Source organism: Spizellomyces punctatus (genome assembly GCF_000182565.1).
Source record: "Spizellomyces punctatus DAOM BR117 chromosome Unknown supercont1.8, whole genome shotgun sequence".
Classification (NCBI taxonomy): Eukaryota; Fungi; Chytridiomycota; class Chytridiomycetes; order Spizellomycetales; family Spizellomycetaceae; genus Spizellomyces; species Spizellomyces punctatus.
In genome coordinates this window covers 539,066-563,612 of record NW_015971544.1, presented here as the reverse complement: position 1 = coordinate 563,612, position 24,547 = coordinate 539,066, and the positions used below count along the sequence as shown (strand labels likewise).

General features: G+C 48.6%; 8 protein-coding genes across 8 annotated transcripts; 3 read left to right on the top strand and 5 right to left on the bottom strand.

Annotated features, from left to right (window-relative positions):
• Positions 1-3,857: 3,857 nt before the first annotated feature.
• SPPG_05074 (uncharacterized protein) lies at positions 3,858-5,039 on the bottom strand (the record flags this gene model as incomplete). Its single annotated transcript, XM_016753309.1, has 1 exon — positions 3,858-5,039. One exon carries the CDS (start codon positions 5,037-5,039, stop codon positions 3,858-3,860), a length of 1,182 nt encoding a protein of 393 aa, XP_016607735.1.
• An 84-nt stretch (positions 5,040-5,123) lies between these two features.
• SPPG_05073 (uncharacterized protein) lies at positions 5,124-5,579 on the bottom strand (the record flags this gene model as incomplete). The annotated part of the gene is made up of 1 exon (XM_016753308.1): positions 5,124-5,579. One exon carries the CDS (start codon positions 5,577-5,579, stop codon positions 5,124-5,126), a length of 456 nt encoding a protein of 151 aa, XP_016607734.1.
• A 987-nt stretch (positions 5,580-6,566) lies between these two features.
• On the bottom strand, positions 6,567-6,857 carry SPPG_09249 (uncharacterized protein; the record flags this gene model as incomplete). The annotated part of the gene is made up of 1 exon (XM_016757406.1): positions 6,567-6,857. The coding sequence occupies one exon, from the start codon at positions 6,855-6,857 to the stop codon at positions 6,567-6,569; it is 291 nt and encodes a 96-aa protein (XP_016607733.1).
• A 2,501-nt stretch (positions 6,858-9,358) lies between these two features.
• On the top strand, positions 9,359-14,078 carry SPPG_05072 (L-aminoadipate-semialdehyde dehydrogenase). Its single transcript, XM_016753307.1, has 6 exons — positions 9,359-9,940; positions 10,002-10,704; positions 10,762-11,073; positions 11,139-11,264; positions 11,326-12,210; positions 12,273-14,078. Exons 1-6 carry the CDS (start codon positions 9,515-9,517, stop codon positions 14,015-14,017), a joined length of 4,197 nt encoding a protein of 1,398 aa, XP_016607732.1. The 5' UTR covers positions 9,359-9,514; the 3' UTR covers positions 14,018-14,078.
• SPPG_05071 (phosphomethylpyrimidine kinase) lies at positions 13,925-16,235 on the bottom strand. The gene is made up of 8 exons (XM_016753306.1): positions 15,927-16,235; positions 15,368-15,859; positions 14,899-15,296; positions 14,753-14,846; positions 14,580-14,684; positions 14,449-14,523; positions 14,264-14,377; positions 13,925-14,204 (listed from the first exon to the last, which is right to left on the bottom strand). The coding sequence occupies exons 1-8, from the start codon at positions 16,174-16,176 to the stop codon at positions 14,182-14,184; spliced, it is 1,551 nt and encodes a 516-aa protein (XP_016607731.1). The 5' UTR covers positions 16,177-16,235; the 3' UTR covers positions 13,925-14,181.
• Positions 16,236-16,290: 55 nt separating this feature from the next.
• On the top strand, positions 16,291-17,372 carry SPPG_05070 (uncharacterized protein). The gene is made up of 4 exons (XM_016753305.1): positions 16,291-16,395; positions 16,491-16,675; positions 16,747-16,947; positions 17,017-17,372. Exons 1-4 carry the CDS (start codon positions 16,322-16,324, stop codon positions 17,130-17,132), a joined length of 576 nt encoding a protein of 191 aa, XP_016607730.1. The 5' UTR covers positions 16,291-16,321; the 3' UTR covers positions 17,133-17,372.
• SPPG_05069 (uncharacterized protein) lies at positions 17,118-18,320 on the bottom strand. Its single transcript, XM_016753304.1, has 3 exons — positions 18,166-18,320; positions 18,077-18,105; positions 17,118-18,007 (listed from the first exon to the last, which is right to left on the bottom strand). The coding sequence occupies exons 1-3, from the start codon at positions 18,271-18,273 to the stop codon at positions 17,389-17,391; spliced, it is 756 nt and encodes a 251-aa protein (XP_016607729.1). The 5' UTR covers positions 18,274-18,320; the 3' UTR covers positions 17,118-17,388.
• SPPG_05068 (CMGC/CDK protein kinase) lies at positions 18,308-24,154 on the top strand. The gene is made up of 11 exons (XM_016753303.1): positions 18,308-18,346; positions 18,409-18,572; positions 18,654-18,985; positions 19,056-19,998; positions 20,073-20,157; positions 20,227-20,320; positions 20,398-20,589; positions 20,675-20,858; positions 20,926-21,138; positions 21,199-21,342; positions 21,397-24,154. The coding sequence occupies exons 3-11, from the start codon at positions 18,664-18,666 to the stop codon at positions 23,765-23,767; spliced, it is 4,548 nt and encodes a 1,515-aa protein (XP_016607728.1). The 5' UTR covers positions 18,308-18,346; positions 18,409-18,572; positions 18,654-18,663; the 3' UTR covers positions 23,768-24,154.
• The last annotated feature ends 393 nt before the right edge of the window (positions 24,155-24,547 follow it).

The following is a 24,547-nucleotide window of genomic DNA, read 5'->3' as shown; positions in this document are numbered from 1 at the left end:
ATAAATGGTGCAATAGGCTGACAAATAGTTTAGGATGACATGTATAAGATCGGATTGGTTGCAAATGGTGCAATAGGCTGACAAATAGTTTAGGATGACATGTATGAGTTCTAATTGGTTGCAAATGGTGCAATAGGCTGACAAATAGTTTAGGATGATGTGGGCGAGATCTGATTGGGTAGTTAGGATATAGCATTTGTCAGCCCCTTTGTCTATAAAAAGAGGACCTCTCTGAGGCCCCTCAAAAGGAAAATAACAAGTAGTAACTAAGTCTTCCCTAGTTTTCTATTGTCTTCTTGTCCCTGCTAGCCTGTTACAGTTCATCAGCTTCGGACCAACCCCAATGCGCCGCTGCAGACTCCAGGGCATGAGTTTTGGCTGGGAGTCAATGCTCCGAAACCTTACACGGTGGGCCAGCCCCTCACAAACCACATCGTGGACCCCTACAGCAAGGCCACCAACAGTGGTGAAGCAGCGGTCAGAATAGTTGCTGACATGAAAAAACCCAGAAAAAGAGGGCGCCCAGCTCCGTGTGCCACTTGGCTCGACTGCGGGGTTCCCCAACACGAGGCGGGAAGCCAAAAAACAGCCTCTGTTAGGGCTTCCTCTGATTCCCACATATCCTCGTGGGGTGGATATCTGGCCCAACATATTCGAAATTGATGCTTTCCATGCCTGGTTCGATGGTCTACTATTGCTTCCACTTCGAACTCACCTTCTGTAGTGTCGGAATTCTCTGTTTGTGCTTCCGCGACCTTTTCCTCCAATTCGCTGTTGACAGGCTTCTGGTACGGACGTAATTTTGATATGTGAAACCATGGATGAAGTCATCTCATCTTATCTGGCAGTTTTAACTCGTAGTTGTCATGGAGAAGGTTACAGTCAGTCACCATGACTGGTCCCAGCCATTTCAGGGCGATCTTGGACTCATACCCTGCTAGGTTTTTCATGCTCAGAAGCACCTTATCTCCTCTCCAGAACTCCAAATGTCATTGTGATAAATCATAGTATCTTTTCTGTGAATCGTGGGCCTCGATCATCAGATCTCGGATAAGGATGTTTAGGTCTCTGAGATGTTTACAGAGCTCTTCCGTGTCTGCATTTCTGGTTTCTGACGGCCTTTCAACAATGTCTGCCAGTGGATTGTGGGGCTCATAGCCTAGGTCCATCTTGAACCGCATCATTTTTGTCGCCTCATGTACTGTATTGTTGATAATGAATTCCGCAACTGGAAGAAAGGTGTCCCAGTCATCTAATCGGGTGTTGACCATTGTGGTAAGGACCTGCAAGACCATTGCATTGTCTCTCTCTGATTGTCCATCACCCTGAGGGTGGTAGGCTGTGGTGAGCTCTTGATTAATCTTTAGGTTTTTGCAGACCTCCTGCCAAAATTGACTCATAAATTTGGAGTCGCAGTCCAAGATAATAGTCTCCGGAATGCTGTGCAATGGGACATAGCGCTCTATAAAGAGTTCCGTGACCTGAATAGCCGTCGCGGTGCTCTTGAGGGGCCATACATGGATCCTCTTTGAGCATTTACATGCTATTAACCAAAAGGCGTTGTACCCTCTGGACGTAAGTGGGAGCTTGGTTACGAAGTCTGTCGTGATGACTGTCCAGCGTCCCGGAGCTGGTGGTATGGGTTTCAGCAACCCCGGAATCAGTTGTGGTACTCTTTTTGAGCATTGACAGGTTTCACATCCTGTGCAGTGTTTTCTGAAATCTTGTGCCATTTTTGGCCACCAGACTTGCGCTGCAGCTCTAGCGTAGGTTCTTTCGAATCCAAAGTGTCCTCCCCCCTTGTGAAAAAGCTTGCGCACCTCGGGGGTGCAAGCAGGGGGCACGTAAAGGCGCCAAAGGTCTTCGGAGACTGAAAAACGGTGCCACAGCAGGTTATCTGCATGTTGCCAGTCCTGAAGAAAGCATGCGTCGGTGGTAGTGTAGGTGTCGGGACTGGTCTCCCATAGAAGGGTGCGGGCCTGTTGGGCGATGGGGTGGAGCGGGCCGGTGAGGCCAGCGCAGATGGCGGTGATGAGTGCAGGCTGTAACGCCAAATGAAATATGGCCTCTGCCAGTGTTGAGGAGGGTGCGGGACTGGCTGGTGGGGTGCGCGGCTGTCATCTTCTGCATTCTGACACCCATATTTTGGTCACGGTAGAGCAAAGAAGAGTTTCCATGCCAAGTAGCTGTGAAAGTGTATCAGCGATGATGTGGAAGCATCCTGGTTTGTGAACGATTGTCATCCATTCGGACCAGTAACTAAGATCGAGGGCCCAGCAGAGGAGCTTTCAGTTCTCGCCTTTGTATTTGGCGAGCCACAAAGGAGCTCGGTGATCGGTAATGACTGTGAAAGGCAGGCCTTCAAGGTATGGGCAGAGTTTTCCAAGGCCCCAAATGAGGCATCCAGCCTCGAGTTCGACAGGGGGGGCCTTCTTTTCCGAGGTGGTGGTGCCTCAGGAATGGTAGCACAGCAGGCATTCAGAAGCATCTGGCTGTAACTGTTCGAGCGTGACATTAAACACTGTGTAGGAAGCGTCACTGTGAAGGGTGTAGGGGAACCCTTTTCTGGGTGCTGCAAGCACTGGAGCTGTTGTCAGAGCCTGCTTGGCGGCTGCGAAGGCAGAGTTTTGGGAATCGGTCCATGAAACTTCATGCTTTGCAATAAATCTGCACAGACCTTGGTTGGGGCACTTGCGAGCAAGGCGTCCGACACAAAAGGGGTCAATGGGCAAGTCCACCAGCGATGATTGGCATAGATTGACTGCCGGTAGGTCTGAGGAGCTAGATTTTGGATGTTGCAAAACCTCAAATCGGGCTCCGGTGGCTGTGATTGTAGGGGCCACTGCCATGTCGAGCATGGATGGTGAATTGAGCTTTTCAGTGCCTTTCTTTGGGTCAGCGCGACCCTTTTTAAGGTCTCGGTATTCGCGAACGCCCTCTTGGATAGCGTCTTGCAGGGGTCGGACGAGTTCCACATAGCAGGGGATGAATTGGGCGTAGAACCCTAGGAGACCCACAAAGGACCATAGGTCACCTATTAATTTGGGTCATGGCCAATTGACTATGGTTGCAACCTTGTCTGGATCGGTAGCGAGACCCTGAGAGGAGGCAACGAAACCAAGAGCCGTGAGCTGGTGAAAGAGCCATTGACACTTGTCGAGTCTTAGGGTGAGTTTGGCTCTGGAAAAGTGGTCGAGCCAGTCCATGATGGCATCTAGGGCTTCCGCGGCTGTCTCCGCTCATGTGTGGATATTGTCAATGAAGTTGTTGATATTTCGCCATTTGGAGGGACCCAAGGTGTCGTCCATCACCCGACAGAAGTGCGAAGGGGCAGTCTTGGGTCCAAAGGGCATAAAGAGTGGTTCATAGATGCCATCATGGAGTCTGATCGCGAGCCATTTGCGTACCGACACATCGGTGATGGCAATTTGGTACAATCCTTTGTTTGCGTCACCTCCCAATATGTATCGGAATGGGACTGCGACAATCCAGTTCAGGATGTCGAGCATGATGGGAAAGGGATATGGATCCCAGGCCATGCAGTCATTGGCTTGGCGATAGTCAAAGGCTACCCACAGGGGTTTGTTTGCATAGTGAATGATAACAGGATCGCTGGCAAAGGTTACTTCGGTGGTTTGTTTCCACCTCTGAAGCCCCATCATGGTGTCTCGTTCCATCTCGAGGGCTGTCCGCTCCAACGGAGAGTACAACTATGGCCTCAAAAGGGGTGGCGGAGCCGAGATAAATCGAGGCGCATAGGGAATCTTGGTGTAGTTCCCTATGAGATGACCCTCATAGCTGAAGGCTTGATGGAAGTGTCATAGAATGTTGATTAGGGCCCAGACCACGGGTTTGGGTCACTTGAGATCAACGTGGAAATGTTCCGCGTCTTCTAATTGGGCTTCGAAGGCCCCTGGAGCCCTCTCCATAGAGTCGAGGTTCCATTTGTTCCAAAGTGTCTGCCATTCTTCTTTGGAAATGTTCTCTTTGGGGTCCGCAACTGAATTATGGGTTGCAGTGGACAGTTTGAGGCCTAACGGGGCCATTGAGCTAGCAGCGGTGGCCTCAAGAGGGTTTTCAATGAGAAAAGTTTGGGCTGCCACGCATGTCTGTCCCGTGATTAACATGGTTAATCTAGACTTCTGAGCTTTGGCTTTGGTCAGCCGTGGCATTGACACATCCTTCATGAATTCACCCTGCTTGGTCTTGTATGGCATGCCATGCATGTGATCAGTGTCCAGCTCATCCATTATGGAGCAAGGGATAAGGATGTCCGGATTCTTGAGCGTCACCGCAAAACTGGGTAATGGGGGTACCTGAACCAAGGTTTGGAGTTTCAGATGTCCCAGAACATCATTGGCTAGGATGATGAGAGGTTTCCCATATGCAATGACCCAAAAGTAGGCATGGAAAGTCAGGTATTCTCCTCCACAGCCTCTGAGGGAAGTTTTGAGGCATACTGTCTTGGTAGATGAGATACGTCCACCAATGCCATTGAAAGCCATTGTTTCTGCATCCTGCAAATTGGTTTCGGAGAACAGAAGGCCCTGGTACATGTCGGAAATCAGAGACTCACAGGCTCCTGTGTCTAGTACCACAGGTGCCCAGAGCTGAGCAATGACGGCTAGCATCCAGCAAGGCTGCATTTGGGTCTTGGTCTGGCTTTTGAGTACATTGCCTAAATCTACCATGTAGAAGGTGTTGATAGAAGGCACCGCGACCTCGAAATGGGGTGCGATGTCATTAATTGTTGCTTCCATAGCCTTAATCAAACTCTCAAAGTGTTCTCTAGCTTTGTCATTTTGTGGTTTTGTTGGTTTATTCTGGCGAGCAACTTGTTTGATAGCCAGCATGACTATGCACGTCCATTCACTCTCTTCGTGTCTTTGGAGACATGGATGGTCTTTAATGTGCAGGAATTTGGGGTTTCTGCGATGATAATAATAGTCTGAGTGAATGATATTGCCTGTCAGGAGAAATGCCACCAGTTGCAGGTTGGCATAAGAATCAAAGATAACAGGATCTTCAGAGCTCCACATCAAGAATTTCTTGCATTTGTCGAGCCTTATCCAGGCAAGGAGAATCAAATGAGGGGTACTGTCTTCTTGGACTTTTCGCAGGATTCAATCCTTGTCAGCTTCAGTTGCAGCAGCAATGTAGAGGTGGTGGGAACTCCACGCGACTGTGTAGGGGTCATTCCCAAGGTGCCCAGCACCTTGCTTCGGTTCTTTGGCAAAGAAGCTGAGCACGCGGGGGTTGTCGCCCATCATCAGAGCCACTTTCGGGGTGCCCCAGATGATGGCTATGTTGTCCCAGACTCGGTCCCAGCCCTGCGTGGGCATGCGGGGGTCCTCTTCCTTAGTCTCCGTGACCTCAGAAAGAGGTGCAGTCATCAAAATTGTTGATTCCGAGTGCTTGGGTGAATGAAAGAATCCAATGGTGTGGAATCCTTGATTAGCAGTGGCTGTCCTTTCCAGTTCCGAAGCCGAAAAAAGAGTCTTGGTGGTAGCGGATGTCGAGTCCAGCTCCACTATGTACGACTTCTTGGACTCCTGTTTGGGTTTCCAACCTGCGGGCATGGGTGCTCCATATGGTCCCTTCTTTCCATCTTCAGGATCTTTTCAGTTCGGGTTCTGCCAGCAGAAAACATTCCAATGCTTTTTCTGACAGAATTTGCAGGGTGCCAGTGGTTCCTTGTTGGGGTCCAGAACCATCTTCTGAGGACCATTGCGACCCTTTTCGGGGTTTCTGGTTTTATGTTGAGCCATCTGCTTAGGGCCTTTGTTGGTTCCGGTCTTTTGTGACTTCTTCTGGGCTTCTGCAGCACCACTGTAGCAAGGGTCTCATTTTCTGGTGTCATCAGAGCTGAAATAAAGGCGCAGGAAGTCTTTTAATTTGGTCAGGTTTGTGACGTTACAGGATTTGACCATGATTTGGATGTCACTGGGCAATTGTTCGACTATTAGGTCGAAATGCTGGTCAGCAGGACATTCTATGTTTGCCCAGTTGCCATATGTGAGGCGCCGGAGATGAGTTTTGTGGTCAATGAACATGAGAAAGCTGTGAAATTCTTTGGAGTTCACATGACAGCACACATATTCAGCTTTGCACTTGGACTCGGTTAGGGGGTCTCGGAACTCTTGAAGCAGTTCTTCTTTCCACCTTTTCCAAGTCCACAAGTGAGTTTCCTGGGCTTCCAGAGTGTAAAACCAAGCATCAGCAGGAGTTTTCTCGGCTATCATGGCTGGTAGGAGCTGTACCATCCTGGCATCCAATGTTGTGCTAATGTTTTGAAGAAGTTGGACTTTGTTAAGCCATTCTTCAACGTCTTGGTTTCTTTTGCCCATAAACCTGGGTATGTCCTTTGCTTTCAAGGAATCGACCTTGGTGTTGCTGGCCCACGGGGCTGCTGGCACTTGGATTGGAGGCACCGGACCTGAAAGACTTGGTTCGGTATGCTCCCTTGGTGTGTCCGATGTTTCCCATGGGGTTGCGGACCACTCTCTTGTAGCTCGTGCTATGAGAGGTTGTTCAGGCAGCGGGCGATGTGCTAGGGCTTCTAAGGCTCATGCAAGGCACTCATCCGCCACTGTCTGACGTTCAGAAAGCCTATGAAGCTGTTCCATAAGATTTTGAGTTGCCAACTGCATTGCAGCAGTCGAGCGGGCAATGTCTTCTTTCAACGCTGCCACTTCAGAGGCCATCATGGCCAAGTTAGGGGCTTCCAGTTCGATGGAAGTGGTCCCCGAATGCCTCGGGCATGTTGCGGGAGGGACTTCGATGTCCTCCACAGGACCCTGACTATGAGTCTGGATCACAGGTGAGCAGCCTCGTGTTGGAGAGCATTCGACTGGCATCATTCTCAGTTTCATGAAGTCTGTTTCTGAAACAAGAGAAAAGGTTTCCGAGTAGCTACCTGAGCAGATCTTGGTTTGCGCAAGAGTTTTTGGTATGACTGAATAAGGTTTTCAGCTGAATTTGAGAGGGGAAGGCAGTTCATCGTGCTTCTCCACCATGTAATGGATTTTTTGTTGGTTAACTATGGTAAAGACAACTTGGGTCTCCTAGCAGGTTAGATGGATGTCTGTACTAGGAATCGTAGTCTCCAAATCCTTTCTTTGGGCGTCGGTAGTGAATTGGGGGCAAGAGGCAAGGAGAATCGGTTAGTTGTGAACTGAGCAGGATTTAGAGGCTTCAGTGTGGGTGATCAGGCCGTTGAAGCGCTCTGTTGGGTTCCTGTTAACCTAAGATTGGAGTTGAGAAGCTAGTTGTGGGGATTTTAGTGTCGCTACGGCTTCTGCCCCCCCGCCTGTTTTTTCTATTGAATACATCCTTTTTATACAAGATTCTTGGATAAACTGTTAAACTAAACTAAACTAATGGGTGCCACTGCACCGCAACTGATTTATTGGTGGCGGTACCAATTTCTTCCTTTTTCGCACTGGCTCGGGCCTCCACAGGTTGTACGAGGCACGCTGAAATCTAATGCGCTGATTGCCATTCTCCAAACCGGTTTTTTCGGTCACGGTAACCTAATCGGTGGAGTTGGTCATGTGATTCATGCTTCCCGCATCCGATTTGGGCTTACTCGCGATCTCTCAAAGATGTCCTCATCGTTACATAAGGGACCAAATCTCTTCTAGAAGTTCACTCTCTTCAGCAGTCAAGTCATCCAGTGATTCTGGCATGGTTTCGAAAAGGAAAACCGACTTCAAGTAGTGAAGACGAGCAAAGAAAGCTTTCCGCGCATCGCTTTTCAGTGGCAGTCACTGCTTCTGTCCCTTCACGTCAAGCTGCAGATTAATGTACCGGAGCAGCATCGTCATGAAGTGTTCCTGGATGTTGACCTTCAGATTCGCCATCATACTCACTGTCAGGTAATTGACTGATTGCTGCTCTTTTTGTAGATTTGGATGAACAAAGCTGATGATGTGGCAGTACTGACAAATGTATGGCAACAAGGATTCACATAATGCCTTCTTTGCACCGGTTTTTGGTTGCCATGATTCACCTTTGTTGAGAAGATAGAGGATGGCTTCAATCCTCTCTTGATTTACTGTGGGAAAAACTGGCGCTGATGAAAGGAGATAGAATTTCAGCGCGTGGGAAGCATGGTCGGCAAGTTGATGGATGATGGCGATGTAATCTAGAAGCCATTGGTGGTAGGTCTCATTAGGCAGGAAAGCTTTTGCAAAGGAAGTTTTGTTGCAGGTATGTAAGGTGGGTTTGTCAAGTTTTTCAAGCTTTTGCTTTTTCTTTGGCGGCATGATGATTGGAATAGAAAAATGGATGAAAACCTGGGAAATGGGCAGAGAAGGCGGGTTTATATAGAGATATGACAACTGCGCATTGGACCCGTTTTTCAATGGTGGAGCAACTGCAGAATATTCAATCAATCCGTTCATTGCCGCACATATTGGACCCGTTTTTCAATGGTGGAGCATCGTTTGTGCATCGAACCATTATCAAATCATAGTTCATGAGTCTAAATCGAGTAAAATTATGATTCAATTGGTTGGAATCACTGTTGGGTTCACAGCTATTTATGCAGCAGATTATGGGGCTGGGACATCTTCTATATCGATGCCATGGTTTCATGGGTTGGAACCGGTTTGTTTTTAGGGCGCAGATGGGAAGTCTCATAGGGCCTGTAGAAGTCACCTTTTCAGCTGCTGGACCTGGCTCTGGGCATGTTGATGAATTGCAGGGTGTAGATTTGGTATGGGGAAAGCTGCAGAATGGGTATGCTTTTACAGAGAGTCAGGAAAAGGCATATAAAGCAAAAAAGACCCGAAAGTAAGCAGCACTGTCCCTTGTAATATCCACAAAGATGCCCCAGAAAAAAGATGCACCAATCCTCATAAGATTAGTTGAGGTCTTTAAAATAAAGCAGTCTGGGGCATTCCCGACAGCAATCAAGCAGCCATTCCGACACGTATTTTCGACACGTGGTCATGTGATTTTCAGGTCACGCCGAGTTATTCTATTGTATTATAAGATGCTCATTCAACACATTTAGACAAGCCCGTCGCTCCATACTCTGTACGCACATATGATATCCAACGCGAGTGAATGATAGAGAGGTGATTATTTACAGTTTTATAATATCTATATCTGTATCCTCCTTCAAAGGATTTCTGTAACAGGTTCGCTCAAGTGCCGGTAGCAGTCACTTTTTGGTGAAGAAATATGAATTAACTTGTGTTGCTTATGAATTGCAACACTCGTTGCTCATCTACGGTTGCAGAGCAGCATTTTAATGGGCATTCACTGCAGAAATCTCTTGCGTTTTCCTTCGATCTCCAGCCTGCTTACTGTACCTTCGCAGAGCACGAACCAAGATCACGTGGAGTTTCATGTAACCCTATATGGATAAACGAGGTTTGATCTGGATCAAGATCTCCTCACCATCAGCAGTGCACTCTCCAGCAGCGTCTCCGCCCTTTTGACTTGCTTTAGTTGCTCGTTTCCTCTTCCGTAGCCACCTTTTCAACACCGCATCCGTTGGCACGACATGGGAGCGACGCTACCCGACGAACCCGTCAGTCCTACCCTCATATCGCGATGGAAAGAGCGCCTTTCAAGCTTGACCGAACTTGTACTTCCAACAGACTATCCTCGGCCCATCCCACACCGCATTGTGGAAGCGGAGCAGGTCTTACAAGTTCCAGAGGCCATCTCTCTTGCGATTCTCAAGCTTTCGCTGAATATCAAGCCTAACTACGGAGCAGTATCTGAAGAACATGCCGCTCATGGATCGTCGTCGACAATTTCCCCTTTCACCATCTTGCTCGCTGCTTTCTCCATTCTTTTACACAAATACACTGGCGAGGAGGATATTACCGTTGGATCTAGTTCTCGATCTTCAAATCCTTTAGTATTAAGATTTCCACTAACTGATAATGATACAATTGCAACAGCAGTGCAGACTGTTCTCAAGGTAGAAAGTCGCAGAGCTTCCAGTAACTTTCAGCCTTGCATTGATGGCACATCTGTTTTAGGCCGAGGAGGATGCTTTAGCCGACGAAATCCCATTTGCTGCGTTATTGAATGACTTGCTCGCACCGTCCTCCGTCCGACCCGAATCTGGACAACAGCAGTCGCTCTTCAAAGTCCGATTTTTCAACCTGACAGACACTACTCCTGACACTTTATCTTCGACGACCACTTCATCCACATGTGACATCACCATTTTCATTTCCCAGGCCCCAACCCTTCGCCGTCTTCTTCCCATTGAGATCCGAGTCGTGTACAATACTGTCTTGTTCTCGAACAGTCGTATTACGGACATGCTGGATCAACTGCAACTTGTTCTCCAATCGGCTGCGGAAGATCCTCAGGCAACAATTGGCCGCATTTCTCTCCTAACTGCGCGAAGCAGAACATTGCTCCCAGATCCCACTGCTGATCTCGAATGGGACAGATTTGAGGGAGCAATCACCGATATTTTTGCCCGAAACGCCAAAAGCCACCCTGATCGTACATGCGTCGTAGAAAGTAGGGAGGCACAAGGAAGTACTTTTGGAGACCTGCGGGAGTTCTCTTTCAAGCAGATTAACGAAGCTTCGAACGTCCTTGCACACCATTTGATTGCAAATGGTATCGAGAGAGAGGATGTTGTAGTGCTGTATTCGTACAGAGGAGTAGACTTGGTGGTGGCCGTCATGGGTGTCCTTAAAGCCGGAGCGATTTTCAGTGTCATTGGTAGGTGGATAGTTGACCCTTGGCTGAAGGATGGACATCATAATGACTGTGAAATAGATCCAGCGTATCCTCCGTCTCGCCAGAATATTTACCTTTCGGTCGCAAAACCTCGCGGATTGGTCATTCTACGTAAGGCTGGCGAGCTTCATGAAGATGTCCGTGGATATATTAAGGATAATCTTGACATCAAGTGTGAGGTGCCTGCATTGGAGATTCTTGACGATGGACTTCTAGTCGGTGGCAGCTCCACTGGCACCGATGTTCTAGCACCCCATCAGAACAATGCCAGTATCGAACCAGCTGTAGTGCTAGGCCCCGACAGCGGCTGCACGTTGAGCTTCACAAGTGGAAGTACTGGCATACCGAAAGGTTTGTTGGGACACATTCCCGCACATGATTCTGATTTCCCTTGAATAACGCGATTTCATTTTCAGGCGTCAAAGGTCGTCATTTTTCATTGACGCATTTTTATCCCTGGATGAGGCACGAATTTGGATTAACTGAGCATGAACGCTTCACAATGTTGAGTGGGATTGCACATGACCCAATTCAACGCGATAGTAAGTAGCGACAAATTTACTTTGCTACTGAAGTGCAAAGCATTGCTAACGGAGTGCTAAGTCTTTACACCATTATTCCTCGGTGCACAGCTGCGAATCCCAACAGCGGAAGACATTGGCACGCCTGGCCGGTTGGCAGAATGGATGGCTCACCATGGGATTACGGTCACTCATCTCACCCCTGCCATGGGTCAGCTATTGTCCGCTAACGCAACCCACCCAATTCCTACGCTTCGCAATGCGTTCTTTGTGGGGGACGTTCTGACGAAGCGAGATGTCCTCCGTCTCCAGTACTTGGCACCGAATACCCATGTTATCAACATGTACGGCACGACCGAGACCCAGCGTGCTGTATCGTATCTTGACATTCCACCTACGTCGTTGAACCCCGGGTTCCTTTCTGAGCAGAAAGATATTATGCCGGCAGGAAAGGGCATGAAAAATGTCCAGCTACTGGTAGTCAATAACTCAGGATTACTTTGTGGTATTGGAGAGGTCGGCGAAATCTATGTCCGCAGCGGAGGCTTAGCAGAAGGATATCTTGACCTCGAAGCCAGCGCCCAAAAATTTGTCCCAAATCCTTTCAATCCATCGGGACCTGAACCTGACCGTAACCTGCCTTATTACAAGGGACCACGTGACAGGATGTATCGTTCTGGCGATCTTGGGAGGTACCGCCCTGACGGTTCTGTAGAGTGCACAGGACGTGCTGACGATCAAGTCAAAATTCGAGGATTCAGGATCGAGTTAAAGGAGATTGACACTCATCTTAGTCAACATTCCAATGTTCGTGAGAATGTGACATTAGTCAGACGTGACAAGGATGAGGAAAAGACTCTGGTCAGTTACATCGTTCCACTGGATGCAGATGTTGATGTGGCAGCGTTTATCAAGGACGTGCGAGAATACCTCAAGACAAAGCTACCGGGATATGCTGTACCGAAAGGTGAGTACGCATAGTAGCAGTCTAAATTGGCGACGGATTTTAATGGACCATTCGTTGCAAAGTGATATTTCCGTTGAAGCGAATGCCTTTGACGCCCAACGGTAAAGTCGACAAGAACGCTCTTCCTTTCCCAGACACCGCTCTTACTGCGGCCGCTCCTGCAACTGGTGAAGACAATATACTCACGCCCATTCAGCTGGGCATTCGTGATATCTGGTCAAACGTACTTGGAAGACCATCCACGAGCATTCCAATTGATGATAATTTCTTTGATTTGGGCGGACATTCTATTTTAGCGACACGGCTTGTTTTCGAAGTTCGTAAGACACTGGCGGTCGAAGTCCCTCTTAGCATTGTATATAGAGAGCCCACAGTTAGAGGGATGGCAAAGGAAGTAGATTTCATTCGTGGTGGCGACTTGCGGATGATTGGTAATGAGAGTGGGAAGACCGAAAGAGGAGCCGGTGAGCAGGTAGCGGTTGAGGAGGAGGAAGAGGTAGATTACGCTGCTGATTTGGATGCGCTGGATGATCCGGCGATCTCCGCAACTGGCCTACCGCAGTTTGATTTTCCGATTAAGGAGGGACTGCCCGTTGGCCGTCCGGTGTTTTTTTTGACTGGGGCGACAGGATTTTTGGGTGCTTTCATTCTCGGTGCGCTGTTGAGGCGATTCCCTAATAGTCGAGTGATTGCTCTTGTCAGAGCTAAAACCCCTCAGGACGCATTGGCAAGAATACGAGACAATGGCGAACGGCACCTTGTATGGGAAGACCAGTGGTTGACAGCCGACCGGGTGGAGGCTATCTGTGGTGACCTTGCGTTGTCGCGCCTGGGTGTGTCAGAAGAGCAATGGGAATATCTGTCCACGGACGTAGACGTGATTGTTCACAATGGAGCGCTAGTTCACTGGGTGTACCCCTATCATAAACTCCGAGCACCCAATGTCCTCGGCACGTTGGAATCTTTACGACTGGCTACACGGCATCACCTTAAGCCTCTCCACTTTGTATCTTCCACCGCCGTATTGGATACCGAGCATTATATGCGCAAGCTTGAGCTCGGAGAAAAAGGGAAGGTTCTTGAAACTGACGATCTCGAAGGCTCGAGAAAAGGATTGCGTAGTGGTTACGGTCAGACTAAGTGGGTGTCCGAAAAGCTGATTATGATAGCACGCGAACGAGGTGTGCCGGCGACTATCATCCGACCAGGGTATATTGTGGGTGACTCTACTACCGGAGTTGGAAACACCGATGATTTCTTGTGGCGACTGGTCAAAGGCTGCATTCAACTCGGTAAAGTGCCACGTATTGCAAATCTTGTCAACATGTGCCCAGTGGACTACGTTGCGGGTGCAATCGCTGAAGTAGCGTCGACACCGACTTCACTCGCTCTAGGTGTCTTCCACATGCATAATTCAGACCGCTTCAAATACGATGACATGTTTGGTCATTTGGTGCGCAAAGGTTACACTCTCGTGCCTGTGGACTACATCCATTGGCGAACTGCATTGATGGACCTTACACTTTCAACTGCTGACAATGCACTGTATCCCCTTTTGCATTTTGTTTTGGATGATTTGCCTACGAGTACCAAGAGCGCGGAGCTGGATGATAGCCACGTGAAACAAGTACTGGAAGAGAGGCCCGGCGGGGTGGTATGCAAGAGTATGAATGAGCTGATGGGACTGTATTTAGGATACTTCGTGGAGATTGGATTTCTAGAGAAGCCGCCCATAGGTGGGGAGCCAATGATGAGGCTTGATGCCTGGCAGGGTCTGAAGGGAAGCGTGGGTAGAACGAGAGGGTAGTTTCATTGTTCTGTTGCGAATGCTTTAACCGTGAAAAAAATTAAATGCTATCTGTCGAGGACTGCTCGTAGGCCCATCTCTTTTGGACCATCAATTGGGTTGGTTTCTACCTCCGATGCCGACTTCTAAATAACCAACATCGTAACTATTCTATGCTAAAGTGTTTACGGAACCAGAGACAGGCCCACTATAACGAATCAATTCAGCAAGAAGCCCATAGACCATATTTTAAAGCAAAGCACGTACTTTCCCAAAAGTTTCTCTCCAAAATGGTTGCTTGGCGGAATGTGTCGCAGAGCTGCTTGATGCGTCGATGATTTGTAGGTGGGACCATATCATCAAACAACTTTTCCAGTAGTTCTGAATTTGTCAGTTAGAACAATTACAGCACTTGTGTACGGCACTGATTAACATCACAGCGTATCACTCACCTTCTCCTTCCCGAACAGCAGCCTGGAACTCATCTTTAGCGTAATTTTGAATCCACGTCCAGTATGGATTGCCCTCTAGAGACATAGTCATCAGATGTATGTGGTCCTAGGAGCCAAGTCTTCACACCCACCTCGTTTTGTCGCTGGGTCATTCGCCAAACGGACGCCAACCTCACCGTAACCCAATAAGCAAGGCGCAAGTGCGACCCGCAAGTCTAATCGATCGCCGCTCATTCCTGTGCAGAGAATTGATTGTTTACTCTGGAGAGTTGGTCCATAACGGCCCATACCACAGGCCGCTTACCTCTATCCAGTACATATCGCGTATATGCCAAATTTGGCGTCGCTTCCCGGGTAGCCTCAAGGTCATCTACAGATATACCCCAATCCGCACAGTACTAAGCGGCTTTAGACAATGAGTAATATTTCGGGTATCCTGATACTCTTTACCTTCACATGCATTTGACATTCCATTCCAATATAGGTTACTATTTGAGCGGCTTTGATAATGTCGTCCATGTCATGCTCACGGTAGCTCGCCAGCGCATTGGCACGAGCATAGTGTCGAAGGAAGATGTAGTCTTGCCTTATGTAGTGCTTGAAGCATTCGATTGGAAGACTCCCATCCGCCAGCTTTCTAACAAATTCATGGTTGACATAATCACTCCATTCTTGTGGGTAAGCAGATTTGAGGAGTTGAACAAAGCTTCCACCGCGGTAAGATGGTTCACTTGAGAGATTCATCACAGGTGGAAAGTGATTGAGAGGCCCACCCCCCTTCCCGATGGAGAAACTGGACGCAAGACCTTTAGAAACACAGAGCATCGCTTTCTCCACGGAGTCTCTCACTTAAACGGAACGGAAAGTCCCTGTATGAGAAGCGGTGTATCATTCGACGCGTTCACAATGGCCATCTCACCTTTGAGTCCCTTTGCCAGCCCCGCCGTGATGGCTGCAGACAATGTGCAGCCAGTTCCATGAGTGTTTTCGGTCGCGACAAACCGATTTCGGAATTCCACAAATTCGTCACCATCGAAGAGAGTGTCCACTACCCATGAATTTCCATCAGCCAGCTGAACATCGACAGGGTTGCCTCTGCCATCAACCGGCATATGGCCCCCTTTCACCAGCACATTTTTACATCCTAAAGTATGCAGCTTCCTTGCGGCGTCACGCGCATCCATAAGAGATTTTATCTTCATTTCGGCTAGAACCTCAGCTTCCGAAATATTCGGAGTTACAATTTCAGCGAGGGGCAGGAGATGCTTGCGAAGCGCAAATATAGCATTTTCGGCAAGGAGGCGAGAACCGGATGTAGAGACCATTACAGGGTCAACAACCAGATGATTTATGGAACGGGATTTAAACAGTCTGGAAACATTTTCGATGATCTCAGCGTTCAGCAGCATTCCTGGACATCTCGGGAAGCCCATGTTTAAACCTCGTTCCCCAGTTATCCATAAATTCAACATACGTACCGGTCTTGACTGCGTCGAACGTTATGTCGTCCAAGACACTTTCCATTTGCTGCTCCACAAAGTCGACAGGAAGAGCATATATTCCTTGTACTCCAACTGTATTTTGTGCTGTGATGGCAGTTAAAACGGAAGCACCATACACTGATAAGGTGTTGAAAGTCTTAAGATCGGCTTGAATTCCGGCACCTCCGCCGGAATCTGAACCAGCTACGGTTAGCGCCTTTGGCACGTTTTGCCGTGCGGAGAGCATATCGTACTTGAGTGAACGGCATTCCCCACAGGCAGTTCGGGTTGGGATTGCTGTGGACTGTCAGATCACGTGCGCCATTTGCTCTTGAAGGGGGGTTTGCATCCCTCGGACATCACCCCCAATCTAACCACCACGACCAGCCAAGATGACAGATAATAAGAGCAAGCTCGCTGCTCTTGCAGCGAAGCGCAAGGCTGAAGCTGAGGATGAAGTCAGCACGTAAGGCGCGATTGAACTAGATCTCGAAATCCAAATTGCCACACTTAACCGACCGTTTGATCTCATTTTACTTGGCGCCTGCTTCACGTGTAAAGGAAGTCAAAGCCGAAGTCTTCTGTGGCATCAAAACCGCAAACAAAAATCTCTCGGGGGTCCGAGAAAACAGCAACATTACGGGAGGAGGAATTCGAGAAGAAGGAGAGAGAACTAAGCAAACGCAAGAACCTCGACGAATATGACCAAGGTGACGGATTTATTGTAGACGATGAAGATATTGAGCGTGAGTATCCTGCTCAATGACAGCTCCATTGTATATGAGACGAGGTCTTATGCAAGTTTGTCGGTGTGCAGAGGAAGGATCTGGATCCGAACAATCTGAAGATACCAGCGAAGAGGAAATGGAGACACGTCCTAAAAAGAAAAGCGTCACAAAAATGAAGGAAAAGGGCTCATTGCCAAGCCGAAGATCTAAGGAACCGCCCAAAAAAAAGAAGAAGGCTGACAACGATGACGAGGGGGATGTTGGTAATGATGAGAGTGACGACGATCTAGGTATGTACTGCAAGGGGCACCATTATGGCTTTCTGTTGTTGGTTTTTTTTTTAATCACAGTCGCCGCAGGGGCCGAAATGGACTTCCTGGACACCAGCAACATTATACAAGGTGGCCGTCGTACTCGCGGGAAGAAGATCGATTACACGCAGTTTGGCCCCGATGACGAGGAAGACGAAGATTAGGACCTTTTTCTCTGCGACTTTACGCGATGTGCAATGACTGTAGTTACGCTTTCCTGCTCTAACAAGATGTAATGGTTTGCCTGATTCCCCGCCAGAAACATTCTTGTTTTCAAAGTCAGGCCCGTGCTTGTGAAGCTCCTTTAGCAACTGCTTTACGTGCTGTCCCGGAATTTAGTGTCGTCAGCCTCGCTACCCTACTATACATAGACTATTGAAAAGGGGTCTATACAAATGCACTTCAGACAGGGCTGCCACCCTATTGCGTGAGTCGCCCATAGCCGATAATCTTGGTAAGCTGTTCGAACTTGATACTCTCCTGCACAATCACTGGTCTCGCTTGGTTCTCCTTGCTGATTGGTAGGTTGACAAGCTTCGAGTCTTTGTCCACATTCCATCCCTTTTCCGCAATCCATTGGTCAAGATCCACTCCTTCCAACGCCAGATATTCGCCGAGCCTTTCTTTCTCAATCGCTTGGTAGGCAATCCCAACAGTGACAGATGCATACTCTCGAATCCTTCGATCGAAATGTAAGTACTTTGCCACTAGGTCTCGCGCGCCTTCCGTTGTGTTTAGATACGCCCAAAACTCTTGGAACTTTGCTTGCTCCAACAAATGATGCAAGTGTATAAGTTTTTCTACGCTATTGTCGGTGAGTATATCTTCGTTCAGCATGTAAAGACATAAGTTGAAGTCTGGGTCGGGCAGAGCGCCAAGTGCAAGACCAAGAATGTTGGTCACTACTTCGATGTTGTTGAATGTTGGATTGAACTGGTAAAGTTTCAAAACAGCGAGGCACGCATCGCGGTCGTAAACGTCACGTTCCATTTGCTCCTCCACATAACTTTCCAGAACGGGGATATTTTGCGGATTGTATCTAGAAAGTTTCTCAGGTCAGCATATCTCAGCTGCGTAATGACACCAAGAAAGTCATAAAAGGTCGTACCTATCTACTGTTTCGACTATGCGATGAATCTGTCTGGGCTGTCAGCGGATCTGCTTACTATCCGCAAAAACAAATCAATGATAACTCACATCCTCTGGTCGGTTAGGTGGGCAAGGGGCGGCAGGTGAGGGTATCCCAAAGCCATTCGGTACGGGAGATCCAGGAGCCTCATATTGTTCCTCTTCTACGGACGGCATTGTGCAAAAAATGACTTGGCCTTGTCCAAGATCTCTGCAACGTAACTCTTCATATGAGGGAGAAAACGCTTAGGTGCTTAGTCACCACTGCGCCGCATCTCATGTGACACGTCCTTGACGCTCACCATCTGACAGGTTTACTTTTGCACACTGGCATCGCTGTCCACGCACTGGACGCTTCACCAATCAGAACTCGTCATCGATTCCATGGGAACGAAGTAGATGTTACCTTACTTGCCTTATTGGACGTCGTCGGATTTCGCTCTTATCTAGGGCTATAAGTTCTGTTGTCTTGCGAGGTAGGGGCAAAGTTCCTGCAGAGCTCTACTTCTCTGGACAGTTTAGGACGATACTGAGGCAGAGAGCTTTATTATTTTTAGTGTGCTCATTATGGCAGGCGTCTATCCCGAAGACCTTGAGACACTGGTCCCTGCAGAAATTCATTTTGAGCACCCTACTCCTCATCCTGTACAGCCTACAGCGCCCGAAGTTGCGAATGCCGAAGGACTGAAGGGCTTGGAAAGGAGTACTCGTACTCTGCACTCCCGGGATCCAAATGGAAGTGATACATCTGTGCAGGATCTCCCAATGGACGAAGAAGGACGGAGCGGATCGTGTCTCGTTGAAGGGACAATTCCTCTCCAATCGTCTCAGTCACAACAGCGAGCCACAAATCAAATCATAATGGTTTCGGGCCAAGAGAAGGAGGCTGGTTCGTTCACTATGCCTGCTGCATTTTGTTTTTTCGTGATTATTCTTCAACAATCCATCAATTAAAACAGCAAATGGATTAGAGTTCAAAAGCAGCGACACTCCCGATCATGTGCTGCCAGTGCATGTCACTCATTATGACGATATCCAGAATATGGATGTAGATCCCAACTCAACAAGCCCTCGCCCCACAGTGAAACAGCCGTTGGGCAGCGCCAAAAATGTCTCCGAGACTAACGTGAAGGCCACGGAGAAATCAAAGAAGCTCTCTTTTGCAATCGGTGCAACGCCTGGACGGAGTCGAGCTCACAAGAGGATTACTTTGTCACAATTGGAAGCAGAGACATCGCGCTCAGGCGATAGCCAGCCAAAAATGGGCGCCAAGAGTACCCCATTTCTGTCCTCCGTAGCAGGATCAGGAAGGGTATCGCGGTCATCAGGGTTGGAAACCTCAAAACGGGAGAGCAATACTGAATCAGGAGCGAGCGTCCCTCTATCAGGGGTGTTATTGTCACATTACGACGATCAGCTGGCTCCTCATGAGGATGTAGAGCCGCCGCGACCATCACCATCTGCGAATGGGCCAATCATTGGAATGGCCGATTCATTACCATCTGCTCGCCAATCTGTTTCGTCCAATACACAAATTGAGTCTACTCATCCGGGCGGGAAGCACGAGAGACTCAGGAGTCAGGCCATCAGGAAGAGATCTTTTGAAGAAAAAAAGTCGCCTGGGTCTGTAGCGCAACATGGTGCCACATCGGAAGCGGCCTCTATTTCTCGCCAATCTCCGGAGCATGACCTACTGGTATCCACACAGACTACCCTACTTACTGGTCGTTCATCGGCAGGAAAGGAGCTACGCAAGGTTAACGCGGCAGTGGTCAAAGAGAGACAGCCAAATGCCGTCCCGAGGGATTTGAAAAGCCCTCCTAAATTCGACAAATTCAAAATTTACCGAAGCATTGAAGCACATTTTCAAAACCTGGAGCAGATTGGCCAGGGGACTTTTGGGTATGTTGGTTATTGTCCGAACTTGGATCCATTCATCCGCTTGACGCCCCAAAAATTGCACATACAATTTGCAGCACTGTATTCAAGGCACGAATCAAACATAACGGTCAAATTGTGGCACTTAAACAAATTATCGACAAGAAAGGAAAGAATAATATCGTGAGTCTGATCGGAGCAACTGTCCTTTTGTTCCTCAATATGCTTATCAAAACTCATCCCGTCCGCAAGTTCACTGTGCCCAACATGCGAGAGTTTCGGTTTCTCATGAAATATCGACACCGGAATATCCTCCAATGTATTGGGATGGTATCATATGATAAGCGTAAGTGAGGATCGCATCAAGGACAAGCTCTCTAGTCGCCAACACGGTAGATTGTCTTAGTAATCCGATTATTACAGCACAAGCATTCGGACAGGAGGTGCATGAGTATATGATTCTGGAATACATGGATCATGACCTTGCTGGCCTTATGCAGCACCATCCCGACAAGCAACTGTATAAACTCAATCATTTGAAATGCATAGCAAAGCAAATGTTCGAAGGAATGCATTATATGCATTCTAAAGGCGTCATGCACCGGGACCTGAAAGGTTAGTTTTCGCTAGTCTCGCAGAAGACGATATTGTTCTCAACTCGGCTGCCTTATTCTCTTTGCATTCATTTTTGTATCGTCAGTGGGGAATCTTCTGTTGAATAATCGCGGAGAGTTGAAAATTGCGGACTTTGGCTTTGCCAGGGAGAAGGATGTTTATGATGAAAAAGGATATACTAATCGCGTGTGTACCGTCTGGTATCGACCTCTTGAGGTGCTACTCGGCCAGTTGCACTATGGATATGAAATTGATATGTGGGGTGCGGGGTATGTATGATTCTTTCTGAAAGATCTTGGGCGTGCACTAATTACCAAGTTATTCTTCACTCGATAGGTGCATTCTTGCAGAGATGTTTATAAAGTATCCCATCTTCCACACCTCTCGGGGCCGGGACACCGAACAAGTGAAACGCATCTTCAGCATTTGTGGTCATCCTACGGACGAGAACTGGCAGCTTTATCGCAAAATGGACCACAGTTGGTCCAAGATGTGGTTGAAACCAAAGCAAAAGTATCCAAGGCGGCTGGAAACCTATCTGAATGAAAAGTAGGCTGAACACATTGTCAGCGATGTTACTGGTCGCTAACAGTTCATAATGTCTGTTAGAGCCGTCACTCCGGTTACACCAATGGCTGTGGATCTCATCTCCCGCCTTCTCTCCTATGATCCATCGCAGAGACCGAGCGCGAAGGAGGCGTTGGATCATCCATTCTTCAAAACAGAGACACCGACCCCATGCCTTCCAAAGGAGTGAGTTATCTTGGTATTTTATGTTCTATCGGGTATGCTGAGTATTCTCTATAGTTTACCAGTCGTAGAAGGATCATGGCATGAATATGAATGCAAGGAGAGAATAAAGCAGCAAAAAGGAGGTAGAAAGTCGGAGACCAATTTTCTTGTGACCGGTGCAAAGTCGGCACCAACCGCTTCAAAATCCGGAATGGACTCTACACAAGATTCCCAGTCCTCAGCGGCTGTGACAGGACGTGACCCTTCCTCCGCCGACGTAGGAGCTGCAGACGACCGGAGTGTCTGGGATGAACCACGTCAAACTTGGTGGGACCCTATATCTGATAGTCTTTGGGACCAAGACAGGTGGGTACCCCTCCATGAGTTTGACCGACGACACTATTCGAATCATTCGTGGACTGCACCACACTTTGGCGACGGGCGGGCTCATCCCGGACATGACGTCCGGTACAACACACCACGTCGGGCATATGACAATTTTGAGAAGTACCACCCATATGGAGCTCACGGAGACCGCCAACGAACCTACTGGGCCCCTCCGCGAGAGTCACCGCTATATGCGCGTTCTTCTAGAGGAGTCAATGGGGACGCCCGGCACCCAGGACAGTCGACCTCTGTTCCAGCTTGGAGCGATGTTTCAAGCCGCCATGATGCATCTCAACCTCCCGATCCAGAAGCACCCGGCTCCGATCGATTGAGGCGTAGAGATGAGAATGACATCGGTAGTACTGAAAGCAGCATTGTCTCATCGGGCAGATTTTTGCGCAAATCCCAGGAAACCTTTAAGGGGGACAGACGTCCTATACCCGGGCCCGTCGACTCAACAGCGAATCGCAGCCACACAGATGATACCCAGACGCACTCTGAGATTGGATCCGATGTAGCGCACACGGTGGGCCTTAGTGGCTTGTCGATGAAGCGGTCGCATTATTCTGATATATCATCAGTGAGCGATCGAGATGTCCGCTCCCATGACGTCCTGATACAAGCTGTTTTCAAGGAGCCTTACAGTATTCGTGAGGTACTAGCAACTGAAAATGCCGCACAATCCAACGATATGTACGGGTACGGGGATAGGAGCCGCGTGAGGCGTTCGTCCGATGCCGTTGGTGAAACAGTGAGAAAAATGGAACCTTCCCGTGAGTTGATTGGCATTGCCGACGCCGAGCGGCACAGCGCGGACGGTGACACTCATTACGACGCCGACAAGGGACAAGGGAAGGTCCACGACCGTAGGAAAGACTGGGAAAGAGACCGCGGGCGCGATCGGGACCGGAGACGGGGTGATAGGCGCGACCATAGTAGAGACAGAAGTTGGAGCAGAACTCGGCGTCGCCATAGCTATGAGCACAGTCGATCCAGGGAGCGCAATTCCTATACATATAGAGACCGGGCCAGACGCGCGAGGTCTCGGGAAGGTTCTCGCAGCCGTAGTGGTTCTCGTGACCGTTCACACGACCGCCGCTATCAGCACGCAGCACGTCGGAGCCGGAGCCGGTCACCCGGAGTCGGCAGTCAAAGTCGCGGGGACAGTCGCAGAGATTCATTTTCAAGTGCTGCAAGCTACTCTACTTTTGAGAAAGAGTCGAAACTGTCGTTGACGGCCGAATTGGCTATGGAACCTAATGTAAATGAAATGACCAGCAGTTCATATAAACGGCAGCGGGATTCAAGTGAACAGCCCGGAGAGGAGCGAAGCAGCAAACGGAGATGCTCAAATGCTAGTGTGAAGATACCGGTGGAAAAGGTGGACGGCTCCCTCGATGTAAGCGATGGACTGGCGATGACCAAATTAGTGCCAAGATCTCACCAGTCTACCAATGTTAAGGATGACGCTGGGCAACTGGTCGAACAAAACATGTCTTTTCCCTGTAATCAACAGGGGGAAGGGGTGGGGGGCGGTGAGGTAGTCCGCGGCAGTACTTGCGAGGTTCTAATCGCAGCTGCAGCTATAAAGGATGCCTCTACTACAAGGCAGACCGCCGTACTCCCCATTGTAGAGTCTCCATCTGCCGGAGGCAAAATACCCGTCCGTGGTCAGCAAATTACGATGATTCCTATACCTGGAGAGGAGATTTCCAACGGCGAGACCAAGAGCCCAGATGTTTTGAAAAGCTTATTACCGGATTTTCCAGTAGAGACGTGGTCCGTGAGTGAACGGTTTCGTCGGCTGGACCACGTCTATTGTTCGAGATTTGCCGATGACGCCGCGCAGTTTTTTGAGACCTTGAGGACATTGACAACTACCCCAATTTCTATCCCTTTACCAGCAGATGGTGTGGATTGCGCAGGTATGGAAGGAGGAGATCAACCCGTTCCGTTCAATAACTCGACGCATCGTCTGGTCAGTATCTCGCGGTGCAATATTTGGTCGTTGGACCATCCCTATACACGGGGAGGAATACACGTAAACAAGTTGGACTGAGTGTTGTGTGCCGGCGTATATATGGACCAAGTTTGCCTGCTTTCCGGATAGGACTCGCTCTTATGAGCGATGGTAATACCATTGGTGGCACTACACCTGTGGAGAATTTCCGTGCGACGAGCACGGTTGTTCCTTGATTAATCTCCAGCAGTGCGCCCGCAGTTGTCTGGACAAGACCATGGGGTTTGCGAGCGTTAAAGTCTTACACATCATATTCATTCACCTGTATACGTTTTGTTCCGTGCCTTCCTTGTAAAAGGTGTAAATAGAAGTGGATCTGCAACGGAATATAAACTTGTTGATACCCGAGGCGAAATTGGACAGTTGGCCTATGTCTAAATCTGATGACAAGAGAATACACTGCTCCAGTTCTTTGTTCAGGCTCTCACAATCGTAGCACACCACAATTCATTGTGTATTCACACAAACCTTTTTCATGTAAATATGGCCTTTTGCGCGGGTGAAAATGGCACTAAGACCCATTATTATCCGGATAATCTGGTTAATCATATCGCATAATCAGCACCCCCATCTATCGCTCAAAGCGGTAAGGATGCATGCTAATGTTCTCCAAACTGCAGTGTGGCATGCATGTAATGTTTTTTTTTTAAACTGCGGTGAGGCGCATGCCGAAGGTCTATAAAAGGGGGCCTTTTGCTGCCTCTTCCCTCTTTCCTCTTTACCCATCCTTGACTCTCCATCTGCACAAATGCTCATTGCGACCCACATTGCAACCTCATTGCAACTCGGTCACCCATGAGCATGCAGATGTGGTGGTGC

Coding starts and splice junctions, on each gene's coding strand:
- SPPG_05072 (XM_016753307.1), top strand. CDS start 9,515: ATGGGAGCGACGCTACCCGACGAACCCGTCAGTCCTACCCTCATATCG. Junction 11,074..11,138: donor AAGTACTGGCATACCGAAAG/GTTTGTTGGGAC, acceptor TTTCATTTTCAG/GCGTCAAAGGTCGTCATTTT. Junction 11,265..11,325: donor TGACCCAATTCAACGCGATA/GTAAGTAGCGAC, acceptor CGGAGTGCTAAG/TCTTTACACCATTATTCCTC.
- SPPG_05071 (XM_016753306.1), bottom strand. CDS start 16,176: ATGCTCTCCGCACGGCAAAACGTGCCAAAGGCGCTAACCGTAGCTGGT. Junction 14,847..14,898: donor AATGTCAAATGCATGTGAAG/GTAAAGAGTATC, acceptor AAAGCCGCTTAG/TACTGTGCGGATTGGGGTAT. Junction 14,205..14,263: donor GGAGAGAAACTTTTGGGAAA/GTACGTGCTTTG, acceptor GATTCGTTATAG/TGGGCCTGTCTCTGGTTCCG.
- SPPG_05070 (XM_016753305.1), top strand. CDS start 16,322: ATGACAGATAATAAGAGCAAGCTCGCTGCTCTTGCAGCGAAGCGCAAG. Junction 16,396..16,490: donor GCTGAGGATGAAGTCAGCAC/GTAAGGCGCGAT, acceptor TCACGTGTAAAG/GAAGTCAAAGCCGAAGTCTT. Junction 16,676..16,746: donor AGACGATGAAGATATTGAGC/GTGAGTATCCTG, acceptor GTCGGTGTGCAG/AGGAAGGATCTGGATCCGAA.
- SPPG_05069 (XM_016753304.1), bottom strand. CDS start 18,273: ATGCCGTCCGTAGAAGAGGAACAATATGAGGCTCCTGGATCTCCCGTA. Junction 18,106..18,165: donor CACCTAACCGACCAGAGGAT/GTGAGTTATCAT, acceptor CAGCCCAGACAG/ATTCATCGCATAGTCGAAAC. Junction 18,008..18,076: donor ATAGTCGAAACAGTAGATAG/GTACGACCTTTT, acceptor GAAACTTTCTAG/ATACAATCCGCAAAATATCC.
- SPPG_05068 (XM_016753303.1), top strand. CDS start 18,664: ATGGCAGGCGTCTATCCCGAAGACCTTGAGACACTGGTCCCTGCAGAA. Junction 20,158..20,226: donor AGAAAGGAAAGAATAATATC/GTGAGTCTGATC, acceptor CCCGTCCGCAAG/TTCACTGTGCCCAACATGCG. Junction 21,139..21,198: donor GAAACCTATCTGAATGAAAA/GTAGGCTGAACA, acceptor AATGTCTGTTAG/AGCCGTCACTCCGGTTACAC.